Source organism: Kogia breviceps, chromosome 3 (assembly GCF_026419965.1).
Source record: "Kogia breviceps isolate mKogBre1 chromosome 3, mKogBre1 haplotype 1, whole genome shotgun sequence".
Classification (NCBI taxonomy): domain Eukaryota; kingdom Metazoa; phylum Chordata; class Mammalia; order Artiodactyla; family Physeteridae; genus Kogia; species Kogia breviceps.
This window is the reverse complement of record NC_081312.1, coordinates 9,556,191-9,580,779: the sequence shown is the minus strand read 5'-3', so window position 1 is coordinate 9,580,779 and position 24,589 is coordinate 9,556,191. Positions and strand designations below refer to the sequence as shown.

The window sequence follows — 24,589 nt, the reverse complement described above, 5'->3', positions numbered from 1 at the left end:
CCCCTCTACTGGATTGGTATTTATATGTGGAGTCTGAGCCTCACTGCTTCCAACTTTCAATACGATGGAGCAGTACATTTATATACATAATGGAACGCGCTGAAATGACGTTCTTTCTGTATCTGTGTTGTCTGACAGGGAGCCCGCTGAGCACATGCAGTGTGGCAAGGGCAGCTAAGGAACTAAATTTTTTACTTTATTTAATTTCCATTAAAATTGAAATTTGACCATAAACAGCTAGATACGTCTAGTGCTATGACTGGACTGTGGAGAAAGTACCGTTCGGAATCCGTTAAGGGATTAAACTGCCAGTGTTTGCTCCTTAATGATCTTCCATCTGCCAACAACTACTGGGGTCTATGCAAGGAAGGCATCAGAAGCGGGCCCCGCGTTCACACAGAGGAGGGCAGCAGAACAAGACGACCACCCAGCGGCAGCGCAAGGAGAGCACTGCAAGCAGGGCAAGAAGCCAGCCTCAAGGGAGCTGGGGCCCAAGTCGGGAGGGTGCTGGGACAGGAAGGCAACCCAGTGGGGGGCCAGGACGCACGCAAGGAGGGCAGGGGAACGGGCAGCAACCCCGCAATGTCAGGAGCTGTGCGGTGAGGGCACCTAACCATGGCGGCAGCCCTGCAGACTGCCACATACAGGGAGAGTGAACTGTCAAGTAATCACTTTGAGGACAATGGCAATTAGATTCCTCACTATTAAAAAAGCCAGGAGCAAAGATGGGAAAAAGGGAAGCTAGAATAAACCCTCTGGTGTCAGATACTAAAAAACGGAGTTGACGACAGACAGGTAGTCAGATACAGAAATAACTGCAAACGTGTATTTATATAAATGTTTATATAAATATAAACGTGTATGTGAATAGGTATAAACATTTTCTAGCTCCATCTACTAAACAGCCTGGTAGCAGTAATACTCCAGAGGCAATGAACACACCTAATGAGCAGATCTTGGTTTCTAAACACAACTCAATCTCCACTAAAAGGAACTACCAGGACCTTTTGGAGAAATAGCCAATATCTAGGCTGGGGCAGGGAAATTATGAGTCTAGAACATCTTAGTGTGCCATAAAATACGGAAATGTTCAAAGAATAATGGTGACATGTTACAAAGACATAGAAGCTAGAATGAAGGGGCCCCCACCAGCCAAATTTTACACAATTTTAACAACAAAATAAATGATAGTAAAAGACTACAAATGACTGAATAAAACAGGAGACCATTAGTTCACACTGGATAAAAAAATTAAAGGAACAAATAAACAGAGAGAAGAGAAAGCTCTTCCTCACAGTAAAATGACAACTAATAAACACAGAAAGAATAATGCAAATGGAAAATCACCATTTTGCAGACATCACAGAAATAATCAATTCAGGCAAGAAATATCAATTGAGTACTGACACTGATGAGTGAAACTGGGAAGAGGAATAAATTTCATATAACCTCAAAATATCTCCCCATGAAACAGTCACTAATTATAAAGCAGGAAAAGGCAACTTTACAGTAGAGAAAGCTGGCAGACCTTACGTAAGTGATCAAAGTCACCTCCATAATAAGAGGACAAATAAACACTGAGTGACCCCGTTAGAGAGAATGAAAGAAACGCAGCATCACTTCCGTGAGATGCTGCCCCAAAACACATAACCTGGGTCTAATCGTGAGAAAATATCAAATAAATCCAAATTGAGAAATGACTGGCCTGTTATCTTCCAAAGTTTCAAGGTCATTAAAGTCAAGGAAAGACTGAAGAATGGTTCCAGGTTGAAGGAGACCAGAGAGATGAGGAAAATGGGTACAACCCATGATCCTGGACTGGACTCTTTCACTCCAAGAACATTCCCGTGAAACTTGAATGGGTCTCTCTGGGTGAAGGGTATATGTGAGTTCTTTGTAGTACTTTTGCAATATTTTAAAGTCTAAAATTGTTTCAAAATAAAAGTTAAAAAGAAAATCTTATGTTTTCTGCTCCTTCATTTTGCCTCTGCACAAAATTTATCCTGATACATAATCTAGCTATGTATCTGCTTTTCTTAGTTCTTAGAAATGTTATCACTAACTCAGGACAAAGTAAAACAGAACATACTCAAAAAAAAAAAAAAAGTTAATTTATCATAATCTTCCATTACTGCTAATGGAAAATTCAACATCCACCAACATTCATGACACAAAACAAGTTTCAAGATTTATAAAAGGAGAGTGCTGCAAAATTAATTTCAATCTAATGCCTTCATATGTCAGCCTTGCCAATGAGAACTATACATTTATTACTATGCAACACGGGTTTTGCATTCTGACAAAAAAGAACAAGGAACAGAACAAAGCAACTTCTTTTCCTTCTCTCATCAAAGTATCCCAGGCCATAAGTAAAAAGATTGGTGATTGTTTGCAAAAGGTAAACAACACAATACTTATAGGTTTAGACTTAAATCTCGCAGCTCTCACAGGCTTTCTATGCAAAGGATGTGATGCCATACCTATTGATGTGTCCAATGGCCGTGTTGATTGTGACTCGTGGACCACCATCATCTGGCCTCAACACATATGGTGGGAAAACATCGTCGTCATCCACAACAGGCTCAATGTCAGCCTCACCGGTATCAACTGACTTGGAACATTTGTTTCTCAAGATCTGAACATTTTCAAAACAGAATTGATGAGAACAAATGCTTTTTCTGCCATTAGCTGTCTGCTTCTGTACCTACAGAAAAGGCTCTCTTGCCATGAAACATCTCTCCTAAATACACTTTAATACTCCATAGTTGCCTGCTGCTGAAAATTTCTCCTAATTAATCCTTTCCAGCTCCAATCATGTGGAGAAGTTCCCCATACAGGTAACAAGGCTTAAAAGGTACTGTACCTACCTACCTACCTACCTACCTACCTACACACACACACACACACACACACACACACACACACACACACACACACACACACACACACACAAAGTGATCCCCAGTCTTTCCTGAGTACAGGGGCTATGTCATCACTCTCAAATCACTCTGCATCTCAAACAATCAACTGTTACTACACTGTCCACATAAACAGTACACTTTCCAGGTCTTCTTCCCCAGCAATCCATATGACCGTTTTCACTGCTATTTTACTGTAAAATACTGCTGGCTCTGTGTAATTACTCTCAACTTTTTAATAGTGTACACACTGCACACCTCTGTTAAGACTATTCTCTGAAGATAAAACTATTTCTATACACATAAAAACAACCTAAAGATAACACATGAATCTTACCTTTTCAATAGCTTTGTATGTTTTAAGGTCTTCTTCAAAACTTTTTATTTTGTCTGTATCTGCTAACATTACATAATTAGAGATCGGTGCCCTCGCTCTTCCCTTAGATTGAACATAGGATCGATACTCTGTGGGCAGATCAAAACGAACCACCAAGTTGCATTTCGGTATGTCAACACCCTCCTCCACAATACTTGTTGCAATAAGCAGGTTGGTTTCATGTGCTCGAAATTTCCTAAGTACCTGAAAAAAATCCACCAAGGATAGCAATTCTAAGAAATTTTCCAAAGAAAACAATGTAGTAAAATTAAGGGACAACTGTTATTTCTGACAATACTCTGAGCATGCTGAATCCAGGCCAGGCTAAAGATGATGACAACATCACACAAAACTCGAGACGCATGAACACATGACATTTTCAACTGAATAGGACTTGAAAAATCAAAGCGCCTTTCTATTTTACAGAAGCACCCACGGACAAATCACAGCCTTCAAGATGAAGGCGCTTGCTTCTTTAATAGCCAAAGTGACCAAGCGAATCCACTTTTGGAGTGTCCTGTAGTTACTCTGAGCCTCCGTAATGGGATCTTACGGCTGTGAGTTTGTGCCAACACCCCTCCAAAGAAGTCAAAACTCTTTCACTAAAATCCCTAAATCACTTGGAATTAAAAATTACAAGCAAAGCATTCCTTATTTTCTGGCATCTTGGGACACATTTAAGGGATCAGAAATGATTTTTTTTAAGTGAAAATTTTTTTCATACTAGATTTAAGGTAACATCATTTCCCAATCCAGAATATGTTAAATAAGATAGTAAGTTGGGTTTTAGACTTATCTGTCAGACTCTGGCTATTAGACTCCCCAAACTTGGAATTATCAAAGAGCTATCACATAGAAATGACTTCAACGTGAATTATTCTGCTACTTTTAAGTTAAATAACAAATTTTAAACAAAAGGTTTTTATTTGCAAGCTGGAACACTATATTAAGTTTTAGCATCTTTACAATGCTATTTCCTATATCGAAATCTTAAAAAGCATGAAAAAAATTAGGCCAAAATCTTTAAAATAGTACTGTTATTTTTAAAGGATTCAATCAAGGCAGGACTTTAAGTAGAAAACAAAACATTTTCTAGTACAAAATTTCAGTTTGTTGCTTCAGAGTCGTATGGAGTCAACAGGAGTTAAGCTTACACAAGCATTGTTTTTCTATAAAATGTAGTTGTGTGCCATCAGCCCACAAAATGGGTGATGGCAATTAAGACGCAGAACTGATTTTCCAGATAGATTCTCAACGTATGAATCACTGTACAGCTACCTCAAAGGAGATGGCTAGTTTCTATATGAACAAGTACTCTGTATTACACAAAAAGTGCAGAGGAACTATAAAGAAAGGAAGTTCCTACGGGCAGAGTTTGTATACGTTCTGAAAATTGTTATTGTACAATGATTTGAACTTAGGTTACCTCTTCCTGTTTTCTGAATTCTGCTTCCATCTGTTTGTTACGAGGCTGATTCTTTCCAATGCCATGTCCAGTTATAAAATTGCTGCTGATGTAAGCCAGCTCTGGATCTTGTTTGCCAGCTTCCTTTATCAATCTAAGAAAATTATATATATTTGGAAGTTAAGCACTGCTGAGGGAAAAAAATTTAAACTTTTGTTTGTAAGGTCTCCCTTAAAATGGAAATACATATCCTTTTGCCAACATACCTAACAAAACAGTCTTGGTTTTTTTTTTCAACTAGCTTGAAAAGAAATCACTGTCGCTCTCCTCTGCGTGGGTCTGTGGACCAAATACTTGCAACACCAAATACAGGGCTGATTTACCCTGATGAATGAAATGGTCACAGTCCCTCAAACTTTCTAATTTGGCAGTGATGACCTTCATAGAAGGGTGGCCCAGGAGGGGACAGCGCTAGGCAAAGAGAAACATGGACTCCTCATGTATTTTGGCTTTAGTCCAAGTCTTATAATGAAAAAACCACACACACTCTTTCTCATCGCACTTCCCTAAGCACACACACGACTTGCAGCAATGGTCATGCCCTTGTCTCCACGGCCAAACTTACGCAAAGTACCAAATTACCCCAAAGGAATACTTCATTCTCCTCTGCATGGAGTAAGAGAGTTCCAGCTGTGCATGAAAAGAAGTGCGTTATTTCTTTTAGCTTTACGCCAGCACCCTGTACCACCGGAAGCACGGCTCTAGGGAAAGGGACGCCTCCATCCACCGCTAAGCATCTCCATGCCCAACACTCACGTCCCTGGCAGGCCGCTGACCACAGCTCTGCATAAAAGGCCACTGAGCTTTGGCACTGCAAGGCCAAGAGAGTTCCCACCGCATCCTGTCAGGAAAGAGCACACACTCCCGAGCTCATGCCCCTTTCTGCCTGCACCTCTGTATTAACCCAGAAAGCTTGTCCCCTCAGACGGGCCCTCCACTAAGAAACGGAAAAGAGCTACAGGACGGGCTCACATTACATGGGTGCAGAAGGTTAACAGTTAGTGTTGCCATTACAGCTATTTTGGAAATATCCACATTCAAAAACTCAGCACACAGGATAAATGGTTCCACACCTGACCTAAGCGATGCCATATGGTTCTTCTGAAGTCATACAACATTGTATAAATTCCTAATAGAAAATTGCATTTTTAAGTCAAACCATTCTTTTTTTTTTCCCCAATAAGGACATGAAACAGGCTAATATCAAAGCCCTGGAAGAAACCTTGAAGGGCCATCTAGAATATCTTCCTGCCTCCAAATCAGTAAAACACTTGTGTGTCTAGGTTAGTTTGCGAGTCTGCTCTATAGTTTAAGTACTTAAAAAGTTCAAAATCAGAAACTTCTTTAATATGTTCCAAGGTTCATTTAGTTATTATAAACTTATGATGTCAGTAACAGAAAACAGTGCTACATGTGAACAGCATGCCCCAAAATCTAAAATATGAAATTAATTACCTTAGAAATAATATGTACTTCTAAATTTTAGTTTATGTAAATTAGCATCAATTTGAACATAACAGAGGTTTTAAAAAATGCATTTCAAGTTACTCCTAATTAGGTAAAGAATGTATTTTAATTTGCCTAAAAAAATAAATCTGGTAGACTTCAACTAGCCGAGGAATAGAGGCACTGCAAGTAAATTTATTTCTCCTTAATGAGACTCTCATCAGCGCTGCTGGGAAGAGAAGAGGCGGTGTGCACACTGGTAAAAACAACCTCTTGTAAGCATCTACCTATGCTGACAACGTTTAAAGAGAAAAATTCCTCTATCAGATAAATTTAAGGAATCCCTGCAAAGTTATGGGCTTCCAGAGAAACAAAACAAGGTCTACTGTTGTCAGGGAGCTTGTTACTGAGTAACACACACTGCCTAGAGATTTCACAGTACCACAGAATTGCTGGGACAGAGTCTTATTTGTTTCTTTTAATTTTATACTGAGTTTATGTGAGTCGTTCCACAAGCAAGCTGTTTGATAAAGAATGCTGTTCTCTAGTGCACAGAGCTTCTCAAACAATCTATAGCAAAGAACTGGTTATTTTTTTCCTAATTTCAAACTCACCCGAAACCAAAATTTTTGTAAAATTCCACAGAAATTAACTACTAAGAAAATGTAACTTTAAAAGCATTAAAATTCAACGGCCAATTGTATAACATTCAGCAGACATAAAAAACTAAGAGTTTATGACTATAACTGTATTACATTCAGCAGACATAACTTACTCTTAAAACTAAGAGTTTATGCTTACCCTCAATCTCTGTATCTTACTCAACGCAGCTGGAACAGACCCACAGGTCACGGTGCATGTGTGTGCATACAGCCTCCCCAAGTACAATGTCAGGTGGTAAGACTGCCATTTTTATATACAGTGTCTCTTATTAACAACCCAGTAAAAGAGGGAGGTATTATGACTATTTTACAGATGAAGATGCCGAGGCTTTAAAAAGTTAAATAACTTGCACAGAACATACACCTAAAAAGTAAGGAGAAATAAAAGGAACCAGGGCTCCTTGGAGAAATGGCTGATCCTATGCAAGAAAAATACAAGATGAGCCTGGAACATCTTGTAGTGCCAGAAAGTAAGGAAGTGTTCAAAAAACAAAAGGATGAGGGCATGTCAAAGGGACACAGGAGCTAACCTCAAACAGCCCCCAATGGCCCAGGATGGAACAACTTGTACAAAAAAAAAAAAAAACTAGTATCAGATTATAACCGAAGTATAAAATAAACAAACACGAGTTCATAATGATAAAAGAACATGATTCAACAAATCTAAGTAGATAAATAGGATAAAAGAGACACACTTTCCTTACAGAAGAATTTCTGTAACATACATATATAAGCCCCTCTCCAGGAATGAAGCTGAATCCCTCCCTCCCCAGGATAAACTAGATTTGGTGACTTGCTTCCAAAGAATTAAGTAAGAAAAGAGAAAAACAATAACTTTACAGTGGAAAAAACTGGCAAACGCAATCATAATCACATGATGAAGTTTAACATCACCAGTGATGTTCTGTGTTAATACCATGAATCCCTCTGGTCACTTCACTTCTGTAGTATTCTTCCAAATCCTAAAACCCAGTCTAATCCTGAGAAAAACATCAGACAAATTCAAACTGAGAGGCATTCTACAAAATATCTGACCAGTACTCCTCAAGAGTATCAAAGTCATCAAAAACAAGGAAAGAAGAAGAAGCTGTAACAGACCAAAGGAAATTAGGGAAATATAACAACTAAATGAACTCTGGTACACCTTGGATTAAAAAGAGGACATTAATAGGGATTTCCCTGGTGGTCCAGTGGGTAAGACTCTGAGCTCCCAATGCAGGGGCCTGGGTTCAAATCCCTGGTCAGGGAACTGGATCCCACACGCATGCCACAACTAAAGATCCCACGTGCCGCAACTAAAGATCCCATGTGCCGCAGCTAAGACCCACTGCAGCCAAAATAAATTAATTAATAATTTTTTTAAAAGAGGACATTAATGGAACAACTGGTGAAAAGTCACACAATACTAGTAAATTACACGGCGAAAAGACCTCTAGACTTGAGAGTGGAAACCACTTTCTGCCACTTGATAACTTGCATTGTTTCAGGAGGTCACAAACTGAGTGTTATTTTCCTCATCTATGATAGAGTGAAAACATCTCCCTTCTTCCCTCATGGAGTGTTCTGAAATCTTAAAAAATATATAAAGGTAAATTGTAAGTGATAAAAGCCTAAACACAAAAGGCAAAAGCAAAACTATAGACAGAAGACTGTACACATACTACATTATATATAGAAGTAGCTGTGACTTATTTTTTCTAATTAGGAGAGTAGAAAACCGCCTGCGCGTTACAATAGCTTGTACTCCCATGAAGCTGCTCACTGAAGAAGGGTTTTTCCTCCCATTAAACTGATGGAAGGAAAGAATCCGGATTTCAGGAAGTTTTTCTAAGCTTATTAAAAAGCTTACTGGGACAAGACCTCTATTGCATATTTAATTAGCTGCCCATAAAGCCAAGCCTCAAACCGCTCCTGATTCATCACCCAGCGCTGAATTCCAGCCACAGCTTGTGGAAGTTGATCGCAACTAAGCTGATCCTCAAAGTCAACAGGAAGTAACACTGACTTCCGATAAACCTTTTCAGGCTAATAGTCCTGCGGTGACAGCGGGTCCATCTCTACGCTTAAAAACGCGTGCAGAAAAGAGGGGAAAGGAAGAAAATGAACCCTGACTTCTCTCCAAACCCCAGAAACTTTAGTTAATTCTTAAACCATCCTGTAAGGGGGCAGGGAGTACGTCTACAACTCGGCTTACAACTGTGCCAACACTCAACTTTGCTGACCCCCAAAATGCCTTTCCCCCATTCTAAGAAACAAGCCGAACAGATACGCACTCCCTGGACTGTCCCCTGGCAGTCTTCCCACTGGAAAGCTCTGGTTTTTAGTGTTCTGTCATACCCAAGGGCATTATGATTATACAAAGAACTGAAAACTAGGAGGCAGAATATCAGGATTCTAGAGTTGTCTCTGCCACTGACTGGCAATTTAACTCAGAGCAAATCACTTTTCCTCCCGAGGCCTTTTTCTCTTTTTTATAAAAGTAAGTGGGTTGGATTAGATAGTCGGTGAAGTCCCTTTCCAACCTTAAACTTCTGATTCCAGTGTAATTCACTACCTAAAGTTATTTTACTTCGTATTCATCATAAGGATCAGGCCCAATGACTATGAAAATTACCAGACCGAAAACCGCCAGATGACTACCCCAGAGTCCAATTTCTCGTTACTCAAGTAAGTTATCAAGGCCCCCAAACAGTCAGAAGCAGTTTGGGAAAAAAAAAAAAAATCCCAAATTACCTCAGGAAACAAAGCTTAATTTCTCCTCAGAGATCAATACTTGCAGAAAAGGCTCTTAGGGATCAACTTTGGCCAATTAATGGATCTTGTAGAAAAGTAGGCTGAAGTGCAAAATAAGGACCCTTTTTGGCCCTTACAAACAGTAGAGCATCCCTCCACAAGTCAAAAGAACCATACATTAAGTGACCATCTGATACAAATCTGAAGTGTAGCTCCTTGGCTGGCTGGGTCTATATTCAGGGAAAATACACTTCTATTGAAGAAGGGGGTAGGTAGGGTGGGAATTCACAACCTAACTAGCATTCACTGCCACCTTTGCCAATATCCTCTGAATTCCTCCCTAACATTTTTATTTTCTTCTGATTCAGAAAATTTTAGTATGTAGTCTATGAACCAATCCAAATTTCAAACCAGTTGTTAAAAACTTTTCACTGCAAACGTGCCAACTTGAATCGACATTTGGTAAGGAAAAAAGCTAACACAGAAAAATCAGCCACAGTAATACCCTGATAAAAACGTATCTTTAAGATGACCTGAAGGAGAAAGCTTGGTGTGAGATGCTCAACACAATGCCTAACACATCGCTGTCACAGGTTAATAAATATCTAACTGAATCTAACAATTAGTATAAAACAAGGAATGCTTTACTTTAATGTAACAATTTTTCTACACTTGCACTCTATTTTAATGGATTACAAAAGATTAGCATCCTTTAGGGGAAAAAACCTCAGTCATATCAAATCTATCCTTTGGGGAAAGCTACTGTATATATAAAAACATCCTGTCAGTCCCAGTATAGCATAACACATGAGTTAGGATGATGGTGCAGAGAACAGGACACTTACATAAGCCTTCTGGTAGCTCTTAAAGCTATTACAACATATCACTTCACAAAACAAAACGTTGCCTGTTCTACTATGGAAAAAATGTTAATCTTAGAGATTTACCTGTTTAAGACAACTGCCGTATATCTTCTTTCCACAAAAATAATTCCACACAAAATATTGGTAAATGGAGAAGGAAAATTTGTCTCTGGCTTTTCTTTTTCTTCAATTTCTTCATCCTCCTCATCATCCTCAGAATCACTCCAAGACACGTAATTATCCTGATTCCTATTATTATACCACTCAACGCTTTCAAACTGCTGTCGCTCATACGGCTTATATTTGCGTAAGATTTCAAGCAGTTTTATTACTTTAGGAGTTACAAATTTCAGGTCAAGTGAGGCAGGTGAGAAGTGCTCTTCACATAGTGCATGGATTTTCCTTAGGAAAGTGTCTGTAAACAATAGAAATTTCCTGTGCAGCTCCTCTTGTTCGTGTTTGATATATTTCTGTAGTTCTCTTACCATCATTCCAGCTACTTTATCTGCACACCAGGGTCCCAGAACTACCAATACCGCACGACAGTCTGAGAGTATCTACAAAACAATGTAAAGGCCCAAATGCTAAACAATCATCATGTAGTTGTTTTCATATGGAGTTTAACTGGGATCTAAGTTGTCTTTAGTCTGCCCCTTCAAAATAAATCTACCCCTCTAATATAAACACTGAGGTTAATTCCCCAAGGTTAGGGGGAAGGGCCAATGGTCTTTTCAAGCTCTACTTTTTCATATATATGCCCAGAAGCATCCTTTTGTTTTCCCCAGCGAAAATAATCAAATAAGAGAAATTAAAGGATGCAATTGTATACAGTTAATAAAGCAATTTTAGAACTGTGATTAGTTAGAAGTACAACTGAGTCATTTACTTGTAGGTAAATATGCAAAGAACTATGTAGCAGAATATACATATATATATATATATATATATATATGCATATGCAACAGAGTATGTAATTTTATTTTAGGTATCAAAGAAAAGCAAAACAATTTTCCTTGAACTTTATCTATGCCCCGAGTGCCACATCTTACAAGCCTAGCTCAGAGCAGAATGTAAATCCATATTAAAGCTATAAACTGAGGAAATGCCAGTTCTGCAGGCAAGTAAAAGACACACTGGGTTGAAGACAAGTGCTGAGCAGAGCGTGCGCACTGCTGCTCCAGAAAAAACTCAGCAGGAGAGAATTAAGACTTAGATTCAATACAGTGCTAACATTCACAACTGGCTGCAAAGTTCTGGGACAATGGTTCTCAAGTTTTAATGGCACGGGGATAACTGAAGGGCCTGTCAAATCTCAGACAGCTGGACCCCACCCACAGAGCTTCAACTTCAGCAGGTCAAGGGTGGGGCCTGTCATCTGCATATCTAAAAAGTTCCAGAGGGAAGCTGCTCATCTAGGGCCCACACTTTGAAGACCACTGTCCTAAGGAATTGCTTCTCAAAGCTGCACTATTCAGGGATGACGAGCTCATATCCAGTTACAAACAAAGAAAGAGCAGAAGAATTCATTCAGCCCAGGGGTTTGATCAGAACTAATTCATCTGACCAAAGAAAATAATCATGACATCTCCTTAAACCAGGGGGGTCTATATTTAATAATAGAAATGTCTGTCGGGTAATAGTAAACTCAACCCAATGCGATACATTCAATGAAAAATGTCCAGAGATAAGAAGGTAAGGCCTTAAACTAAAATGTATATAAAACAGCCTCATTAGAAGAATATTCATTTCAACATTAAAATAGAAGCCTTTTACTATACTCCCCATACGTACTTTGTACATGCTTACCTGTTTAGAAATTAAAGTAGAATCTCTTTCTTTTGAATGTACAGATATGTTACAGTCATTGATAAAATTAAGTGCTTCTTCTAATTCCATCAGCAGTCTTTCATAAAGCCCACTTCTGTCAGTAAATGGTCCACAGTCTACCACAATCTCACATGGCTGGGAAGTATATCTTTAATATCAGAAACAAAAGTTGTCAATACACAATAAATTCACTACAGCATTACGATCCATTATCTATCTAAACCAAAACAGAAACTTCCTAGTTTCATTTGGAATAACAAGCAGGCTCACAACAAGCATCCCTAAAGCGCTTCTCCTTCCATCTGGGCTTGCCTGTTACGTCTCAATATGAATTTCGTTACTGCATTATTATCCCAGGATTTTCACTTTGTTTTCTAGGTTTAGCCTTTCATCTTTTGCCCCCTTAGGCAGCATCCAGAATGAGAAACAAGGTTAGTCAAAATACTCAAGAAACTCAATAATGATTATTTCTCAGAAGCAGAAATAGGGAAGGGGGAGGGGGGAAGATCATAGGGAGGAAGTGTTATCATTAAATTTATCCATTTCCATACTATTTGAAAACTTTTAGCATTTGCAAATGTCAATTTTATTTTTAATGTGTTTTTAACATATCTTCATAAGGAAAGCTCCCCCAAATTTCAGTCAATTACAATATCATTCCTTGGATCTTTCATGACTTTCATAATATGACAACCAGAATAACACACAAAATCCTAAAAGCACATATAATAATTAATTAAGGAAAAGAAATACAATAAAGACATATTTAAATACTACAGTTTTCATTATTCCCAAAGAGAATTTTAATTAAGAGTCACATTTTGAGAATTAGGTAATGCCAGACTCAACAGGTTACTTACCAGTTTCACCCGAACACTCTAATACCACTGCTTCTCCTAAAGACTTCACGCAGTACAGGCCTACCAATCTAATTCAGGTCAGATAAAAGCAGAAGTACAGCCTTTCACTTCTACATCACAGACTGTCTTGGCTCAGGAAAATCAGAAACAGCATGTCCTTAAGGCCATGAGATTTGTATTTCACCTAACATTTGGATTCCTAAGTTTCATGAATCTACAAGTTAACTTTTCACCCCACTCCACAAAGAGAACTCTTTCCAAAATCCTACTAAATGACAGGTACACTGCAAGGTGTTTTCTATGTCAATGTAACCGATCATCAGAGAATCCCTTGAAACCATTAATGCCATTTTACAGGCTCAGGAACAATAAATGACTCACTTGAAGTCACATGGTTTACAATTAGTGGAAAGTACTCAAAACCCATGTGTGATTTAATTTCATAACCTGAGAAATAAGTCATCTCTATTATAACTGTTCTAAGAACCACTGCTTGGTAATCTTTAACCTTGTTAAAGGCTATATCTAATAAGGGTATTTTAATATGAATTGAATTAGTTATATTTATTTTAAAGCCTCATTTATATAGGCTCACTTCCACCAACTTAGATCAAAAAGGCTGTTTGTGCCTGCATGTTTTAATGAAACTCGAAATAGCAACCCCTTCGAAAAGAGACAAACCTCAAAGTCATAAACATCTTCTCAGAAATTCACATCCACTTTCAAAACTAGAGGGTGTTTCCTATTATTTTAAAGCAGGTTGTAAAATATTGAATCCTGTAAGTAAATAAATGCCCTTTCAAAGCACCATGTGGGACACGTGGGTCAGAACAACAAAGTGTCCACACTGACAGAAAAGGACACCGGATTTCCTGAGTCCCCAGTCCTCGTCAACATCAGCAAATAGGATAGGCCCATGCTTACGCGACATTTCCTCTTAAGGCAGAAACACCTCCGTTACTCTCTGTGGAAATAACATTAGATTCTTGCATTCGAAGATGACTGTCCTGATAAGGAATTCTTGGTCTTGCTCTTTCCTTTGAATAGACATCTGTTCTCTTAGAGACTATCTGCAGGGCACTGAGACTGAAGGCCTAAAACTGTTATAGCAGGTCTCATTAAAGCCAAGTCAATACTAAGTGCATACCTGTCTAAGACCACCAAGTCAGTTGCAGTTTCAGCATTACTCTTAAGAATTTTCTCCAGTTTCTGAATCTTTTCTTCCAATTCCTCTGGATCACATTTCCCATTTAAAATGGAAGCAGTTAGTCCCAAAATACGAGGACATGATGGACAATTTTCACAGAGCTAACGTAACAGAAGATACTGACAGTAAGGAATTCATTCTGCAAGGCCCTAACCCAAGAGACAGCATCCTAATAAAACATGTCAAGAAGACCTAACAAATACTAAAATTATCACTTATAGAATTACTGTAGCTTGTTTAAAAGATCAGTTTATCAAAAAGGAACATTTAAATATGCTAGGATGAATTATGTAATTCACTTATGATAGATCATATAATTTATTGATTTATATTACGTTTAAATTTTTATTATAGATTTAGAACTTGTTATAAATTTATTACAGTTTAATATTATAGGTTATAGATTTAAATGAACATTAATTTAATATTCATTCATTCACTCCTACACTGGAACCAAGTTCCCATAACTGGTAACTAATACTGCTTTTGATCTATAAAAACATTGCTTATACTCAGTCGTTTGATCTGCATTATTAAGACTGATAAAAATCTAAAAACTTACCTTCATAATTTCTCGGTAGGGGTGGTCTAGGATTGCAAGATGACACTCATCGAACACCAAAAGGTTAATGTCTGATAGTGACAAGTAACCAGTTTTCAAAACATTCAAGGCGACATAGCAAGTCATAACGAGAACCTAAAATAAAACTGCTATCAGTATACAACACGTGCCATTCACCTGCCTGGACACACTTCTACGAAATCAGATTATGGAACCACTGTATTTTAGGTGACGATTAAGAAACTCATCAGTAAAAATTAAAACCCAAATCCTCAATGTATGGAAGCTCATACTTGAGAACCAAGATGTAAAATTAGGAAAACACGGAAAGAGACAAGAAAAAAATTTTTGATAATGGAGACCATGTTTTTATAATACATCTACTGAATCTACTTCTGGTTTTTAGGTTCCTACAGCCATAATTTTGACTGATAAGACCTATCAGTTTTATCAGGTCAGAAAACAATTCGCGCAGTTTTCCCCCCGTCAAACTGACAAGGTTTTCTGGAAGAAGATAGGGACTTATCATTCTGTGGATTTTGAGTGCTTTATTAATGAGGGCTTAACCCAATATGCAAGCCACACTAGCAAACTGGGGACTGCATGAGGTTAGTTAGGGAGCATCTCTTAACCACTTCAGATCCAAAACACGAAAGGCCCTCAACACAAGCTGGCTACACGGAAACGTCTACGAGGAAGTCTTCCATCAAAGACGCTAAGATCTCAACCAAGAAATGTCTCCAGTTTCAAGACGTTTAACTCAAGAGTAAACTTTCTGAAAGCAAGTTATCTGCAAGATGGAAATAGGTCATAGGAATTTGTGTTTTTCAAGCAAGTAAATCATACTGTAAAAGCTGTTTCTTTTCTATCGAATAAGAGCAATACATGTTAGTAATTTATTTGGCTTTAGGATGAGATTATAGTTAAGAAACTGTATGAGGGCTAGCTTCTAGGCTGACAAAGTACAGAAAAGTAGAGTTTTCAAACCTAATTCAGACAACCAAGGCTACAGATCAGCTTATAAACCAAGGACTTGTACAGATTTATTAAGTGAAAATTCTCTACAAGTCTTACCTGGTGCTTAGTAAACTCTTGGTTCCATTTCTCTTTTGTCCAAGATGCACTTACTTCCAGGTTTGCGTATTCCCCAACCTTGAGATCTGAGTGAGTTCTGACAGCTGACACTTGTTGAGCAACCTGGTTTGCTGATTACAAATATAATATGCCGTGTAAATATGAGAACTCTTCCCTAAATGGCTCTCTGGACTACTAACAATTAAACAGTTAAGGGAATCCTTATTATTATATATTACACCTAACCACCAATTTTTTAGATGGCCGATTTAAAATCATATTTTCACAGTTATCTCCAAAACACACTTATTAGACTCACCACCCCACCCTCTTTGTCATCCACTTCAGAGAGCCTTATACCACCTTCCTTCTGTAAAGGTGATTTTCCCCAATCTAAGAATATAATTTCTAGGTTGGAATGGCAACTACTCCAGATCCACCCTTCCTGTCTTCAATAAAATCGGATTGTATCACCAAGAAATAAGACAGACTACTAAAAATAAAAAATTTTAAATAAAAAAAAAAAGAGTAAGAGGAGTGACATGGTTATATTAGTACCCGAGCAGTTTATGTTCACATTTTATACTTTTTATTTTAATGTCTAATCCCAAACACATAAAAATCAGTACTTTAAACTGTTACTGAATATCTAACTTTTAAGTTAAGCATTTGACTTTCTTTCTACAACTGGTATAGCAAGATCATAAATCAAAGTTACCTATTTCATAATCAAGCACCTTTTGATACACTCTGTGAAGCTAAAACATCAAAAACAAAAATAACTACTTAGATCAGATTATATTCCAAAAGTAATCCTTCAAAAGAAATGCAGAATCAGAATTAAACGCAATTACGCTTTAGAAGAAAGCTGAAGTTTAACACCTATGAAGTAAGATGACTAACATTTAAGAGAAACACTGTAAAGTTAAGAAATAAGACAGAATGAAATTTCTGCTTCAACAAACACATTACTCATCAACCTCTCTATATACTTTCAAGAGTTTAACTTAATACCCACAGAAAAAATCTTCTTAACCATAAAATCTCATCCAGTTTTCCTCCGCACAATTTGATAAAATAATTTTTTATTACCAGAGTTGACCAAGAACACCGTCCTTTTGCCATTTCTGTTGAAGTCTCCCCTGATCTGATAGGACAGCTCTTTAGTGAGTAGTACTGCAATAAACGTCTTCCCTGAGCCAGTGTTTAAACAGACTATGGTATTATGATCCAGAGCTGCTTCAAGCAGTTCAACCTAGAAATACAGTGGGAAAAAAAGATTACACACTTCTTATCTAAGTACAGGATTTAGAAAATTGGATTTGTTTTAATTCAGAAAATTTCACTGTTTTCTAAAATCTTCCTCCGACAAATCTGCCCCTTCAAAAAGCATACGTTCTACATCTTTATATAAGAATAATAATCAGAGGCATTAAAATCCCGGTTACACGTAGCTGTGCTGTGGAAATGTGTTGCAATGGCATTTACCACTTCTTTAAGAATTATTCCCACAGGGACAGAAAACGTCTCTAGAATCTTATGAACGGAAATGACTATGACCATGGCTCTTCTGCCAGTCCAAGGTTCTTCAAGCCAATCTCAATTCCTACCCAGATCATGAGGACAGACACACCCAAACAGATACTACGGAACAGTGAGGTTTTCACAGGGGAAAAATAAAAAGAAAAAGAAATTTCACCAATAAAACCATCAAATCAATTACCCAGCAGATGTTAGAAAAGAAAAGGACTATTAAGAAAAAAAGTATCTGGAATGAGAAAATTAATCAGAAGAGGAAAGCTTGAAAAGGTACAGGAGTTTTATATAAGTTGTGTCAACTATATGCTAATTTATTCCATTTTAGTGAAAATGCTCCAGTATTAGTGTTCTCATTAGTACCTGATATTTTCTTGGCGTATAAATGTTATCATGAATTGCTTCTTGTTGCCATGGCAGTCCAAAGAAAGGACCCATTGGTGAGGAAGCAGGGGTCATGAGCTGCAGGCCTGCCATGCTGAGGGGTTGCAAAGCAGGGCTTTTCATTCATCCAGTGTTTCTTTCATTGCATTTTTGTTCTAGCACAGCTTACTACAAAAGGGAAAAAGAATACCATTACACAACCATGCAGGGTTAAAAACAAAAGAAAGCATGGAAACAAGAGGAACATCAGAATATCATTCCTATGGGCCTTTTCAAACTCTTCATAATTGTTTTAGCTTTTTCGTGATCTAAGAGGATCGTTTTAAAAGTCAAGCATTCTGTACTCGCCAACCCAGCAATTCTACACCTAGAAACCTGTCTAAAAGAATTAGGCAGCTGCACAAAGAGGTAAACACATGAATATTTATTGCTGCATTATTACTTAAGAACAAGAAATAACCTTAAAATGAATTAATCAAAAATTGGCTAAGTAAATTATGGTCTAGTCTTAAAAGAGAATACTGTAAATCCATAAGCTAATACAGATCTGTATTTACTGACATAGAACTGTGTCCATAATATACCTTTAAGAGAAAATATGTACAGTATTGATGCCCTTTAAAATACATGTGTATATATACAAAACATGTAAATACATATGTAAATATATTTCAAACATTCTTTGTAAATTCTACGATGCTACTATTGATAAAATAATGAGGAAACTGTATGGAAGGCACTTCGCACTGTGCCTGCACACAGGAAGGATTCAAATGCCTGCCAACATCTGGTCATTTTATCAAAGGACCATAAACACAGAGGTCATTCTTCTCAATTGACAACCTATCACAACTGCACAGCTGATCAACTATTTACATATGTATCTTTAAAATTATTCATATCCTAGATAAATTAAAACAAGGCAACACCATTCTGTGAAATAAAAGTTATTTCATGGTATCTAAGCACTCTTCTATATTGCATATATTCTTCCCCAAAGATAAAAATGATTATGTAAAATGAGAAAATAATAATTCAGTCTTTTTAAAATTCCTAACCTGCAGATAGAGGGTTAGGGTTTCAAATCTCTACGTGAAAGTCCATCATCAGCAGAATTTACTTGCCTTGTAGAAGGGAATTTTCTCCCTTGTACTGCTTTGCAGTGTTCATTGTTATTACTCTATGACACTGGAAAGAAAGAATCCCCACTCTTTGTTCCTTGACAACAAAAACTCTGAATCTCTTGACATGTTAAATTTATAACCATTGTACAACACAGTGACTTAAATTGTTGCAGCTAATCCAACAAGAAGTCTCAAGAGTAGAGTGTCTTTTATGCATAGGTATAATACCAAATTCTGATTTCAGAGCTTAATTCAGTTGACAAGAATTCAACATCCAGCTAATACAAGTAGGACCTCAAGTAAATGGTAAAGGGGCAAATGGCTGCAGGGCCAAGGACCTCAGCAAGGCAGGCGTGTCCGTGGACCGGAGACAGCACAGACATTCTCATTATCGCTCTCAGAGGAAGATGGCAAGCGCAGCATTCCAGAGTACATTATGAAAAACTATCAAGTCATTATTTTGCCTGGGTCAAGCAGAACTGTCTTTCATGAAAAATAATGTGCTCACTCTCTACTGAATCAAAGTCCCAACAGCCTTTCCTTTTACCCCTTTCGCACTCAGCATTCACTTCTCTCAATTCTACAGGCCCACAGGATAAACACCCCCAGGCTGATCATTCAAGCTTCTTAACACGGCTGCAGAGAACCTGAGGCGGAAGGCGATTTTACCTAACTTCCTAAGATCCAGCAGGTCACGCTGAAGGCCCAAGAGATTTGCAGGCACTTCCCACCTGTCTACCATTCTTGGGATATCTCTACGGTCCTCCTTATCCGCGGGCTCCACACCCGCAGGTCGAGTCTCTCCTTGGTTGGATGAATCCAAAGATACGGAGGGCCAACTGTACTATGCAAGGGACATGAGCATCCATGGATTTTGGCATCTGCAGGGGACCTGGAACCAATTCCCGTGGGTACTGAGGGACAACTGTACTTCTCCTTCACTACTCCAGGCTGCTTACTGGTAGGATGATTTATCATTGTTAAGCCTGACACCTCACTTTTCACCCAACCCAAATGTTAATCCAAGACCAAACAAAGACACGGTGGAAGGGATCAGGAAAGAAGCCTAAATCCTTGCGGTGGATGGAAATTTTTTTTTTTTTTTTTTTTTTTTTTGCGGTACGCGGGCCTCTCACTGCTGTGGCCTCTCCCGTTGCGGAGCACAGGCTCCGGACGCGCAGGCCCAGCGGCCATGGCTCACGGGCTTAGTTGCTCCGCGGCACGTGGGATCTTCCCGGACCAGGGCACGAACCCGTGACCCCTGCATCGGCAGGCGGATTCTCAACCACTGCGCCACCAGGGAAGCCCTGGAAATTTTAAAAGGAGAAAAGAGGGCAGCAGTGTAAATCCCCAAACACACTTCTTCCACCTCCAGAAACCACGTTCAGCAGGAACCCTCCGTCTTATCACGGTCATCGTTTCTTTTCACGTAGACAACATTAACAATAATGACAGTGCCAGAAAATAGTCTAAAAAGTAAATGAATGTTCTATTTTTAGAACAGTCTAAAAACTAGTCTAAAAACTAGTCTATTTATAAATATTTAAAAATTTATTATAGACTATATAAAGTAGTTTAAAAAAATAAAATCTATTTTTAGAATAGTCTAAAAAATAGGAGAATGTTCCTTTTTTGTTGTTGTTGTTCCATTTTCTTAAGGGGGAACTATACTCTTCAAAATTATCAGTATCGGTACAAAGAAAAACTATGAAAATGTTCCCGATTAACGGAGACTCTAGCGACATGACAACTAAACGCAGTAAGTGACCTCAGACTGGATCTTCTCCTGAGAGCAATGCCATAAAGACCGTTACGGAGTCCACTAATAAGGCTGTAGATACAGCAATGTCACATTCACTGAGTCGATAACCACACCATGACTATGCAGGGGAGCATCCTTATTCTTGACAAATATACAGTGAAATATTTAGGAGTAAACGGGTCATGACGTACGCAACTTATTCTCAAATGGTTCAGAAGAAGAAACTACACGTAGATATACAGAGAGAGAGTGGGTGCAACTGATAAAGCAAACGGGGGGCAAAATAGTTAAAGCACATATTCTTTGTCCTCATCTTATTTTCTGTCAGTTTGAAATTACTTCCAAATAAAGAGTTTTAAAAAGTAAATAAATAAATATGACCCATTAGAGTAGGATCTCCTTGAGTGCAAGAGCTGTATGTCTCACACATATTTCTACCACCTACCGAACCAAATCACACCCGACATGGCAAACAAAAAATACAGGTTTGTAAAATGCAAATATTGTCCATGTGCGTGACATAAAAACCTTCAAACAGTTTCTATTTGCCTTTTATAACTTATATCACATTGCATATATTCACAGAGACACATACATACACGACTTATTCTTTTACTGGCACACTGGCAAACATGCTCCACGAGAACAAGATGTGTGTCTCATTCTTTGCAGCTCTTAAATTTCCTGGTATAAAGTACCATATGTACATTTAAATAAATATCTGATGAACTGAATCAGAGATTCATGAGTGTACACAAAATACCATACAGAACAGAATCATAGTTCAAAAGATATTTCTACAGTATTTGGTTTGGAAATCCACACCCGCCCCACTCCTACTCACCCTGAAGGGTGGATACAAGAGAGAAAATTTGCAGGGAAATGGAGGACGGCAATTGAACCCTCCCCGTTACATTTCCAGAAGGTCACAATATTTAAATTATTTTTCATTCATTTAGTATACAGTGAATGGCCCCAGCGATACATTATCTATTTGAAGAAAGCAAATCCAACATTAAAAAACTCAACAAGTAATCCAATAATGTGAAAACTGAAAAACCTATAACTTTGCCAATTTTTACTTTCTTTGGCATGTTTAAACAGATTTTTTTTTCTTAACTTGGTCTTAATGAAAAGCTCTGAATCCCTGCTGGTAAGTGAAAGTTCTATAGTTTCACAGATTAACTGACTACAGTTAACTGCTTCAGCACAGCCAACAGAGTAATCCACATGACTATTTTCCAATCACAGATTTCAAATTTCTGGTCAAACAATTAACACTCATGAAAGCGGTGAGGTTGTTTCATAGCTTTCGTATGATTCATTTAGAAATAACTCAGTAAAACACATGAATAAAAACTCTCTTCCTCTTTCCGCATACGATAAAGCCCAGATTTACCGTCTTAATGTTTGAGATCTCTGTGTTGCTGTTGTCTGAACTGCATTTTGACATTGTGATAGCAGTTTATTGGAAAATCACAGCATACCCAAGCTTCTGCTCTAAAAATAAATGCAAAAATAGCCAAGTTTAAGACTCTTGTAGTTAAACTAAATATAAACGCATCTACAAGAAAGCCTTATGGATATGAAAAGCTGGATAAAAGGCCATTACTTTGTATTAAAATTTAAACAAGACATCTGGGTTATTTTAGGATACTAAGTCTTATTCTAAAACAAAGAACAAGAGAATGAGCTACAACAATAGCATGCCTAATTCCCAGAGACTGGGGTGGGCCTGGGCTGCCTTGAGAAAAGTTAGAGGAAAGATTTTAAAATGAATACAAGGAAATCAAACAAAGTACATAAATTCTAAAGATAGTGATTAGGGAAATGGAAAAAATAAATAAATAAAAAGGACAGAGATGTGTTATTTCCTAAATTCACGTATACAAAAGAAGTAAAGAAGATCCCCAGAAGAGGTACCTGGCTGAGTAATCCAAATCACCTGCGAGTAAGTTTTCACTACAAGTATGAAATCTATCAGCAATTTCAATTTCTCAAAGGAAATTAAAACTACACACTCAAAGAACAATTTAACGATAAACTCTTTTATAAAATTCATTTATGAATAAAAATTTAAGAACACAGTTCAACAACGTCAATACTGTGGAGAAATTTAAATTTAGGGGTGGTCCTAAATAATCCTAAGAGATTATAAATCAAAATCAAAATTATAAGTCAAAAAATAAGGAAGCGTAAAATACTAAGATGAAAAGCTTGATTTAATCAACAAATGTTGCTTTTTTTAGATCTGATACCAGATTTCATTTATGCTCCTTAACTGCAATGCCTCTACTACCACAAGCTCAGGAAAAACAAATTGGCAGGGGTTTCTATTCCCTTATCTGTGTCTAGCCTAGTCTAGTCTACAGTGCTGCGTGCGTGGAGGTTAAACTTTCTCATTTCATGCACAAATTGGTTTTGCTAAAAAGTTAACAAAGCAGAATGGGGAAACCTTCACACTACTTTAGTATGTACATATTTACCTCAAAATGCTGATTCTAAGTTCTTTCAGTTTCCAAGTCTGTATTAATTCATACCCTAGGTAACCTAAAAGCAATCAGAGAGAATATTTTAGAACATACAACTCATTTTTCAAAAACAACTTTAAGAAATTTCCTGCTTGACAAACGTTTCTGATATTTATCTTATCAGAATAAGATCTCTGATAAAAACAATTTTTGTATTTATCTATTGGGAATCAAGAAAACAGTGTATATGTATGAAAGGGCTGCCCTTTAAAAATTAGTATTTATTATGTTCTCTTACAATTGGGAATTTTTTAAAGTTGTTAGTATAATCCAATTAGATATAAGGAGAATTCCTGGAAGTAAATTACACTTTCCCCCAGTAAAATCTGGCTTTAAAAGTACTAAAAGACTACAGTAAGTCAGTATCATGCTTTACATGAACTTATAACCCCTTACTCTCATAATGAGTTCAAGTTTTCAAAAACTACCTCAATTCTTTGACTTTTAATTCCATTCTGTACTGCCATCCGGTATGATGTAAATGCAATACACGAACTTGGCCTGATGTGTCACACTCGACAACTTTGCAATTCATATTCACCTCTTTTCTAGAAACACCGTAGCCAAAATAATAAACTGATAATCCTTTAAAATTTAATGCAACTCCACTATTACAAAATTACTGTTGAGTTGTCCAACTTACTTCCCTAGACAATTCTGGAGAGAGATAAATTAGAACGTTAACATGCCAAGTACAATGACAACTTATGTTCATACTACGGAGCCAATAGGTCAAGTTTTCTAATTTTCTTTTTTTTTTTTTTGGTACGCGGGCCTCTCACTGTTGTGGCCTCTCCCGTGGCGGAGCACAGGCTCCGGACTCACAGGCTCAGCGGCCATGGCTCACGGACCCAGCCGCTCCGCGGCATGTGGGATCCTCCCGGACCGGGGCACAAACCCGTGTCCCCTGCATCGGCAGGCGGACTCTCAACCACTGCGCCACCAGGGAAGCCCAAGTTTTCTAATTTTAATTGATGACTACGACTTAAATTACATACATAAAAACTCATGTTTGACAGGTCCCTTTAAGATAACTCTGAAAAAGACATGCCACATACCAGATGCTCAGTCAAGTTCTAGTATAAACCAACAACTTAACCTAATTAGCATCTAGATCCCATATATGGCTGTACTCTTTCAGACAAAGGCTTGTAACAACAGACAGCTAACCCTCCGAGTCTGAAGTCTAAAGGCATCTAGAGCTTCCTGGTGCATATTTTCAAAACTGGTAACAGAAAACTTCCAACTCATTCATTTTA

General features: G+C 37.8%; 1 protein-coding gene across 7 annotated transcripts in view; it reads right to left on the bottom strand.

The window, feature by feature from the left end:
• The window catches only part of DICER1 (dicer 1, ribonuclease III), a 66,812-nt gene that overhangs the window by 24,353 nt on the left and 17,870 nt on the right, over positions 1–24,589 (bottom strand). For 3 of the 7 annotated variants that reach the window (XM_067027821.1, XM_067027820.1, XM_067027824.1), the window contains exons 2-13: positions 23,286–23,349; positions 22,199–22,299; positions 17,893–18,081; positions 17,086–17,248; positions 15,994–16,124; positions 14,920–15,054; positions 14,298–14,458; positions 12,270–12,438; positions 10,548–11,020; positions 4,721–4,853; positions 3,256–3,498; positions 2,481–2,635 (exon numbers count right to left, since the gene is read on the bottom strand). In XM_067027821.1, coding sequence (XP_066883922.1) covers positions 2,481–2,635; positions 3,256–3,498; positions 4,721–4,853; positions 10,548–11,020; positions 12,270–12,438; positions 14,298–14,458; positions 14,920–15,054; positions 15,994–16,124; positions 17,086–17,248; positions 17,893–18,036 — 1,907 coding nt within the window. In that variant the 5' untranslated portion in view covers positions 18,037–18,081; positions 22,199–22,299; positions 23,286–23,349. Of the gene's footprint in view, positions 1–2,480; positions 2,636–3,255; positions 3,499–4,720; positions 4,854–10,547; positions 11,021–12,269; positions 12,439–14,297; positions 14,459–14,919; positions 15,055–15,993; positions 16,125–16,711; positions 16,752–17,085; positions 17,249–17,892; positions 18,082–22,198; positions 22,300–23,285; positions 23,350–24,589 lie in introns of all 7 variants that reach the window. The other 4 variants (XM_067027823.1, XM_059059295.2, XM_059059294.2 and 1 more) reach the window with 4 other exon arrangements.